This window comes from Mizuhopecten yessoensis, unplaced genomic scaffold (genome assembly GCF_002113885.1).
Source record: "Mizuhopecten yessoensis strain PY_sf001 unplaced genomic scaffold, ASM211388v2 scaffold10867, whole genome shotgun sequence".
NCBI classification, from domain to species: Eukaryota; Metazoa; Mollusca; class Bivalvia; order Pectinida; family Pectinidae; genus Mizuhopecten; species Mizuhopecten yessoensis.
Genome location: NW_018408761.1, coordinates 1307853 through 1317981, shown reverse-complemented (window position 1 = coordinate 1317981; position 10129 = coordinate 1307853). Strand labels below are relative to the sequence as shown.

At 36.7% G+C, this 10129-nt stretch overlaps 1 protein-coding gene across 3 annotated transcripts in view; it reads right to left on the bottom strand.

The window, feature by feature from the left end:
• Window positions 1-6003, bottom strand: part of LOC110463133 (zinc finger CCHC domain-containing protein 7-like) — a 10139-nt gene extending 4136 nt beyond the window's left edge. For 2 of the 3 annotated variants that reach the window (XM_021517500.1, XM_021517502.1), the window contains exons 1-2: window positions 5925-6003; window positions 287-964 (exon numbers count right to left, since the gene is read on the bottom strand). In XM_021517500.1, coding sequence (XP_021373175.1) covers window positions 287-912 — 626 coding nt within the window. In that variant the 5' untranslated portion in view covers window positions 913-964; window positions 5925-6003. Of the gene's footprint in view, window positions 1-286; window positions 1088-5924 lie in introns of those variants that run through there. The other variant, XM_021517501.1, reaches the window with a different exon arrangement.
• Between the last annotated feature and the right edge of the window lie 4126 nt (window positions 6004-10129).

The window sequence follows — 10129 nt, the reverse complement described above, 5'->3', positions numbered from 1 at the left end:
GGGGGAGGGGGGGATCCTCCCAAGCTAATGGACAGATTTGGTTTTAATCGCTCTCCATTGGTCCTGGGGCTCTCTTATCAAACCTAATTTGGAAGATTTCAACATTCATTCTAAAATAGCCATGTAAGCCATTGTATGCCCTTGGGTGTTCCGGTTATAGTATATGATGTAATTCTGCATTATATATACTTTAATCTTACACATAACCACGTATGAGCTGTTCAATTTTTATACAATACAGAAATGCTTGTTTTAAGTTTGCATTCGTCTATACCTTGTTTCTTACCCGTATTGTTCAACTGTATCCCACGTACAGCCAGTAACATCCACATCACGAGCAATAAAGACAGCCACCCACGTGTCTGGCTTCTCTCCTTCCGGTCCATTTTTCAATGTTTTCCATATCCATACGCATTCCGTCATGTTAATGGTCAGAAATGGGTTGTCATGGATATCAAGTTCATAAAGACATTGCTCTTCACACCAATCAATACTTTCTTCGTCATCACCTTTTAGAAGAATTAGTCTAACATTCCTAGTGTTTTCGCGAAATTTAATCGCTTCTAAATATAATACCGGATTACAGCTACCAAGATCCGTTTGTAGACTCTCTACTGGTTTCAACACACGTTCTGTGCCGAAAGGAGATATAGATGGAAGTAAACTGTTCCCCATTGTTATTCCGAACCAAACTCCCTCCGGAGCATCGTCTTGTGCCAATGGTTCTTCCCATTCTTTAAAATCGTAACACTTTTTCAAAAGACCATTTTTTACTATATCTTTTTTTAGATCTGCTTTCGTGCAATGCGTCAGAAGCTTGAACATTTCCATAGGAATAAATCTGCTGTTTGGATGGTTTTCTTTCTTCCACATTTTATAATCTTCTTCCACTCTTTTGCCGGTTTCGGCCATTGCTAAATACTTAGTCTTGTATTTGTAGAGTTATTAATTTAACATCGACAACCTACAATATGTACAAGAAAAGAAAGGTAAAGAACATCATTACATTGTATTCGTATTAGAACAAATTGTTAGTTTGTTTTTTTGTTTTGTTTTGTTTTACGTCCCTTAACAGCTTTGGTCATTTAAGGACGTGCCAGGTTTTGGTGGTGGAGGAAAGCTGGAGTTCCCGGAGAAAAATACCGACCCACGGCCAGTACCTGGCGACTGCCCCACGTAGGCCTCGAGCCCGCGACCCAGTGTAGGAGGGCTAGTGGTAGCAGAACCACTTATCCACCGCGGCCCCTAGAACAAATAGTAATGATATGACAACTTGTTAATTTTACAATATAGCTATGTTTTTGAAACAAGTATTAAAAATCCAACAGAACGGCAATTCATGAGTAAATATATAGCAAGAGACATTTATGGCCTGTATCGCTCACTAGATATTTGTTATCCGATTCTAAACCCTCTCAGAAGTATCACTCTCTCCTTGATAACAGCCTCTAAGTCCCAAAGACCCAGAAATTTTCGTAGCAAATAGTTAAAATCTGTCTATAAGTATAAATGGTGAGAGTGTCAATCTTTTCTTTATTTTGACTCTGGTACTATGTCCCCAAAATGGGCTAATTTGGAAGCATGCTTACATCTTATGTTTTATGGTTAGGGAGTAGGGATCTTGACTTTTCAAAATGATGACTAGGATATTTTCAATAAGATTCATCAGTTTGAAGTAATATTTAAGTTTTATTTTATACACAATTTTCGTATTGAACGTGTCGCAACGTTTAAAGACCGACTAGTCCCTTTGTCAAGCTATGACTGAGTGAGTGATTTGTATTGTTTATCTGTACAACAATATGACCCAATCTGATACCTGTATTTCTCATGTCACTCGACCCGGGAAGTTTCGCCTGTTAAATTTTCCCACGAGGAGGAAAACGCCATCAACCGGTGTGGCTACCCCGACTGGTCAATTAACAAAGTGAAAAGAGCGCTTAAAAAAAGACAGAAAGTAAAAAAAAGAAAAAACAAAATGATAGCCAAACCAAATGCTAAGGCTGGGTCACAATATCCTACGCGAAAGGGACACATGAGACGTTTGCCCGGATCAGACAATTACTTGTGCACCACAAAGACAAGACTGACATTCAAGAAAAGACAGGAGTTATAGATCACATTCCGTTGAACAGTTGTCAGCAGTCATTTACATGAGAAACCGGGAGGAAATTAAGACCACGTCTGAAAGAACATCAAACTGACGTACAGAAAATAATCAATACCAATTTTACCAGAACCACATGCAAAACATCCGTCACCGTCATTATGAATCGGCATAAACATATTATGTTTGCATCCACAATCACATCGTCAATTGGGAAATGCCAAAATAGTCTAAAGGGAACAACTCACAAAAAAGAGAAAAATTAAACAAGCAATCAAAATTAGGAAAACTCAAAACATGCACAGAGACGAGGGGACACGAGCTGAGTCGTATGTATGACCCGATACTGACATAACGGGAGAGCGGCTAGATCTACACCTGCCAGTAACCTATTCGGTATATTGTGTATACGCTCTCTATCGAGAAATGAAACTTTCTGGGTCGAGTGACGAGACAAAATCAAAACAAAACTTTATTTTTTAATCTAGTTCTGCTTTTAAATGTCCGGTGTCAGACATTGAACATGTGATCAAGCTTATCAGCTACACTCAGTACCAACATTCCTGTGTGGAAATAAGATTCAATATACCTATGACATGATAATACATTGTATAATCAGCACTTGTGACATAAAATGAATAATTAAGTTCAGCTGAGTCAACAGCCAAAAAAATCTATGTACAAGTACAATCAATTAAAAAGCGATTTGCTTCAGAGTCGAATCAAACTTTCACTTGACTGAGCGTATAACGAGCCATCTAGCTCCCAAGGATGTAGCTTGATGAAGACTATGGAAAGTTTAATTGTTGCCATCAGGATCTCTCAGGTAAATATACTATTTGTTGTTGTGCTTTGAACACCGATATTTTTCATATGCTCATTAGAGTGCTTGCGGTTTTGTTGTCACTATAGGAGTACCCGATGCGAGGACATCAAATTACTTGTATTTGACCTAGACGTACATGGTGGGTGTTGTAGATAAAGTAGAAAACGCTTACCCTTTCGGAACACCTGGTCTTATTTTCATTGTATTTGTGAAAGTGTTTCAATGTTTATCTTTCCTTTCTGTTCACATTTCTCCCTATATTTATCGATGATGAGTTTGAATTATGTTTTGTAAACATTCCATTATTCTTTTATATATATATGTATATATATATATATATGTGTGTAAATACTTACATCATAATAACTAAACAATTTGAATATGTTAACATGTTTTCACCCAAATGCTCCGGCTAGCTTTACAACCTTGTTTTCATGACTAAAGTTAAGATCTGAAACAATTGATATTTAATGACTTATTACTACGTTTTTGATAATATGTGTTAATGACTTGTTATACTGATGATGCTATGAACAACTACACAGGGAAGGTAACAGGAGGTTATTTAATCAATTTAAGACAATGATATGACATTTCACTGGGGCCGGGGTGGCCAAGGCGTCTGACATTCTGCTTCCACTAGCCTTCAAACGCTGGGTCGCGGGTTCGAGACCTACGTTGGGTAGTCGCCAAGTACTGGCCGTAGATCGGTGGTTTTCCTCTGAGAACTCGGCTTTCCTCCACCACCAAAACCTGGCACGTCCTTAAATGTCCATATCTGTTAATAGGACGTAAAACACAAACAGACCAAACCAAATCACTGGTAAGATAACTTTATTACACACACAAGCCTAGACAAATTTGTCGTATATTATCTATTGAAAGGCCAAAACATTTTGGCGACAACAATCAGTACTGTCCTTTCTTATCAAACCAACCAGCAGGTAAAAGACATATGCCGGTTACAGATGTAACCCCTTGGTTAGATATCACCATGTATAAGGTCACATTCGTAGCTGCGGTTTTGTCGCCTCAGCGATTGCAGTATAACAAAATAATTGACGTGTGTGTGCCGAGGGAGTGCAGGGTAAGTCAACAAAACATCGTCACTAATATCTTATCACAACTGAGTCCTTGTTAGATATGAGATCGTCGTTTCAGTAAACCGGGGATTTTTTAAGATGATAAGCATTGCGATAAAAAAATGCCGATGAGCTGATGTACATTATAAATATTCAACTAATGGAATTAATTTTAATATGTCATTCGATCTCAGCTGAGCATATATATTAAGCCGGATAAATTTGAAGGATTTCGCATAATTTGTGCAATTTGGGATAACAATGTAAAACCTAAGGTCGAGGTTGATGTTAAGTATACGGTATCGGTTTATCGTACCGTATTTATCATCCACTACATCAACCGGCTTTGTATACATTACGTTTGAAAAATATAGCATATTTCATTCCCCAAATATATAACATGATATGTACTGGTAGATAAAAAGAAATGTTTAGGCTTTATTTCCGGTGGTAAATATTTGAAATTGTTTACGGTTGTTTATTTTAGTCTTGAATTGTTTAGATGTTATTCGTTAAAATATGAAGATATGATGGCTTTTCTTGACTTGTCACAGACGGCGTTTGCTTGAACAACGTTAAAAAATGGTGTACTCACCTTTTTCCTTTTCGGGGACAAATCAACTCTGAGATTGGCATTCGAATACAAACGAAAATATTGATTTGGATACGGAAGCACTTAAAACACTGGCAGTTTGAGATCGTGCTGCCACGTTACATTATGCTGATGATTAAACGGAACGATTTGTGGGTTTCTGAATCTGATCTGGATATATATCGTGTGGGTCTCAGAATCTGATCTGGATATATATCGTGTGGGAAATAAACGAAGAGTGAATGCCGAAATGTAAACAATAGCGTTATTCAAAATACAATTGATGAACGAAAGGCAAAATCTGAACACAGGTTAACATCGACTAGAGACGTCGAATGGATCTGTCCCCAGGCAGGGGCATACCCTGTGAAAGAAAGTAGGAATAAATCCGGAGGTAAGACTCCGTTGATATGTCACACACTATTAGTTCTAGAACTTTTGATGTACCTCGCTTTCAAGGGCGTTTCTAGGATATTTGAAAGAGGGGGCGTAGAATCAAATCTTTCGGAGCGGAGCGAGGCGAAAAGTTTTGGACCTTTTTTTTTTGCTAAAAAAAACCCGGATCACCCATCGGATGAGGGAATCAGTATAAAAAGAAATCAGAGTATGTGTTTAATTAATGAATATGATAAATTGCCTTATTCAATACAATATTAGCAGATTACGAAAGGTTTTTTTTGTTGGTTTTTTTTTTAAAGGGGGGGGGGGGGGCGTAAGCATCTATGAACAGACTACGGACGATGATGGTCCGGGATTGAATGATGACGCAACTTCCTACGATGTACATGTACATATTAGATATGTGAAAGCGTTAAATAGGGACAGTGGGTCACAACACGCGGAGAGAACGACAGGGATAACTTGATGGAAACATATGAACTCGCCCCTACCGTTAAACATACGTTTACGTGACGTTTATCACATGGTATTGAACGTGTACATAGGAGGCTATACTGCGTGACTATTTAGTCCCATTAGGGCAATAATGCTAGCATGCTTTTCTGACTCAAGCAGTTGATACGACGATCAATATGTACCTGTGGATAGTGTAACATGATATAACAATGTGCATGTGATTGGTTATATCAACAGCTACATAGGCCTAATGTAAGGTGTTGTGGTGTGCGTGTTCGAGTCACAGCATATGTTCTGTAAACATTATCAGCAGAAGCGTCGGTACACATGTATTTGCAATGAAAACCTGTGATACCACCGAAGGCCGAAATAAGCAATTCATTGAAACAAATTAATGACAAACAATTATTTCAAAAATATATGTTATACTGTCCCTTCGGAAGACAACATTGTAACTCTTACCTTTAATGTTCCCAGTCCACGGAAGTGATTCTGTTACATGTATAATCTACTAATTTCTAAATAAAGACTGGAAGTTATACGCGGTATATTGTGGACAAGCAGCGCATGCGTTAACACGATGTGAATCATCAACAATTCTTGCATGAAAGCTCTTTGTTAGGTTATTGCCACCAACTATTGTATATTTAAAAGTTTTATGAAAGGATAATAATAAGTGACACCTAAACAACGTTGTCTGTAATTTATAAATAGAATGGAGACAAGTTTATGCCATTTAATTAGATTGAGGAAAAATATTTCATATAGATGCAAGAAATGTCTTGTAAGTAATTCGAAAGTAAGTAAAGTTTGTATTTTTCGTTATATGGTAACAGGCAGCACCAATTTGACTATGGTAACATATTTCTCCCTGTCCGACTACATGGGTTTTCTCCTGGTACTCCGGTTTCCTCCCACATTAGGGCCAACCGCGCTCTAACATCCTGGCCGACAAGAATAATAAATATAAGTTAAAATAACTTGTTTCATCATTGTTGTAAAATAGAAAAAGTTTGAATGATTAATATATTTCTCCGATCTGTTACTATCTTATGTCTATTGCGATAGTTTGCTACAAATATGTATTACAAGAGCCACATACGCGAAAATATGAATGATTGAAACGTTTTCTAAAGGTTGCCTAGCTGCATATTAGGAAGTTCGTAAATGTTATCGCGCTTGGTACTGTACTCATACAAACATCATGTAACCCATATCTTGGCTAGAATACATTCCCTATTGAACACCCAAAGGTTTTGTTTAACCTTTTTGTTTTACATTCTGTAACACAATTTGTGGTTGAGTGATTGTTATCGTGCGATCGTCAACAGAGAGATAGAGAGTTAATCGTAATTAAGACAATACTCACTAGTAAGTGTGCGTGACAAGGAAATGTAACTCTCAAACGTATGATATACAGATGTACAAGTTAAGTAAATATAACTCTCAAACGTATAATATACAGATGTACACGTTAAGTAAATATAACAAAATCAATATGCTGGTTCATAGCTTCATAAGTTGTAAAACTTGTTTACAAATTCAATTTCAACAATTGTGCATTGCTTTACATCATACTTTACATGAAAAAATGAAAAAATGAAATAAAGTTTCCCTGTCCCACCGCACTGTACATTTTCGTATATACAGTAAACTCAACTGCATTTCGTTTTGGACACGACTGTTGAACAATAGGTCAGAAAACAAACTTCCATTAAACAGGTGTAGCTCAGTCTATTAGACCAATAGTAAAATAATCTGAAATCCAGGGTTGAAATCCCGGTCTTGCCCCGTAATCCCGGTCTTGCCGGAAATATTTCAATATTGAAGCCCAACTTAGCGTTTTTGATACTTTTGTGTGCAGTGTCCTAAACTATGGAGCTGAAATTTGGGGCTTTCACAAAGCTCCAGATATTGAGAAAGTGCATTTGAATTTTTGTAAACGAATTTTGGGGGTTAAGAAATGCACACCTAATGTAATGATTTATCAAGAATTAGGGAGGCTACCTTTACAAATGATAAGGAAATTTAGAATTTTCAAATATTGGCTTAAACTTAGAATTTCGGACAATTGCATTTTAAAGGCTTGTTACGATGAGATGATTGAAAAGGGCAGCGACTGGACAATTTTTTACACTCAGGACACAATTGTTGATTATATTTGTATCTATTTCAACCTTATATTTTTTATAAAAGTCAAGCAAGGTATGTTTTTCTTTTCAGAAATGATATATCAAAGCTATAGGGAAGCCGGAAAAACAGTTTCCAGTGCGTACCATCCTTGATACTGTAGGGGTTACGCTTATTTACTTCTCTGCACCTCTGGAACATGTCATCACAAAATCGAAGGCTTAGTGGGCGCCATCTTGTGGATGAAACAAGAAGACTAGTTTGATTCTTTGATGTACATCAAAAGAATCTCGCGATTGCGTAACGGTAAAATTTACTGACTTTGAAGTCGGGTGTAGCTCCTCTGTAATCTTCTAAGAAAAGGTATCGGCCTAGCGATTGTCCAGGTGTTTTTACTTGAGACCAATCAAATTGCCAGCCGCGTGCTTTCAATTTTGCTGTGACATACTCCAGGGGTACAGAGAGCGAAAGTGAGCGTAGCCCCTGGAGTATCGAGGATGGATGCGTACATGTAGTTATAGTATTTGACAGTGGTACAGGGATCTTTAATAGATATAATCCAAGTCATCCTGCTTTCTATATTTGAAATACTTTATCAGTCAAACATTTGATGACACAATAGTTGATACTATCGGTTAGAAATAATAAATCTTTAACCACCTTTGTTGTTGTGCTTTGGAAGCTGGGTATGTGGTCTAGTAGTTAGTGAGGCAGACTTTGATATCACAATTCTATTATTTTGGTTGAAATCTGCCAAAGTGTATTTTATGATTTTTAATTACTTTTTTTTCAAATATTGGAAACAATTCATACGCAATCGTTCAATGTGTACATGGAAACATGCATTTCTTTACTACCAACTCTTGTATTCCATCTAAACTGGAACAAATAATTTCTTCTTTTCTTTCAGTTTTCAGTCAAAATGGTTAGACTATACATATAGACATGAATTCTGATGTATAGACCATATGGTCATTTGATCCCTTCTTTGAATATGTTCCACCACATATTTTGGAATGATATTTTTGTCACTGGTACTTCAAGTCCTTCTATAATCAAAATAGTTTGGTATGCAAAAGTTATAAGACACTTTTATTCTAAGAAGAACACATTTTTTGTCAGGAAAATATAAATGCTTGAGATGGCTTCTGGCTGTTAATTTGTCTGTAAATATCTGATAACTCACCATAGCAAGAGCTTTTTACATGTATACTATAGCATATGATGTCTAGCTTTGGTTTCTTCAAAAATTATCCTTCAATGCATTATTAGTTTGACAACATTTGCTTTTTGGGAAAAAAACTCGTGACAGTTTACGAATTTCAGTTTTATGCTCATACGAAATACGAATCAAGTGCTCATTTGAATTTTGGTTGGTGTTTTTGTTGTGATAAGGTTTAGGCTAAATATAGCAATGCGTTATATAGGGACAATGGGTAACACCACGCGGAAAAAACGACAGAGAGAGCTTGAGGAATACATAATGTATCCGTGTTTACCTGCCCTTGAAATGAGGTAGCAGTGTACAGTAGAAATGGCCCGACTCTGATAAACAAGGCACATGTCGAGGAAATGTAAACACAGCGGATTTACCCTACACAACACATGTATACATGTATATATATTTATACACTGCATTACATTTACAATACATATAAAGTACTGAGAAGTGTATTAACCTCTTTTTTCTATGTATGTCACTTGTGTGAAAACCATGGTTACCACATCAAAAATTACCAAAAAATGCCAAAAATTGCCATTTTTGACCCCCGCAACTAGTAATTGTTTTCCTAAGTTCTATCTGAAATTAAAGATTACCTACCTAGTCGCAGAATTATCTGGGTCCCAGAAAAGTTGTAAAACTTGATTTTTTGCAATTTTGCGTCGTGTGCTGTTGTCAAAATTTTACCTCCTGTAAAGCTAGCTTTTCATGTGTAGGCACCCTTTCGGATTATGGCCAAAATTTTATTCTCGAACCAAAAAAATCTTGCTCACATAGCCCACTTCATCATGCTTATACCAATTTTAGTACAGTTTTATTTTTATACTTGTTTTACATATCATTATACAGGGGTTAGCCATTTAACAAAAAAATCACCCATGGCCACAACCATGGCTACTGTATACTGCTACCTGAGGAGCATTTAAATTCTAATTTAGAAAGCTGATAATGTGGTTTACAGTTAATAAATTGAATTATTTCAGTTTACAGTGTTTGTTAATAAATATATATATAATAAATCAATAAAATGTTAGAGAGAGAGAGAGGTGATATGCATCATTATTTTTTAGGTTACAACAGAGATGCCAAAAAAATACAAACATTTATAAGTCCAGAGGGAAAACGGTAAGATATGACCACGGGTACCTAAAGAAGGCCATAGCTGCTGTGAAGGATAGCAGTATGTCTATTAGGAAGGCAGCTCGGGAATTAAGAGTCCCAAAATCCACATTGGGAGATAAAGTCAGCAGCCGCTCTGATTTGGAGACCAGAGCAGGGCGTGCACGAGCCCTCCCTATTAGAGGATACTATTGTG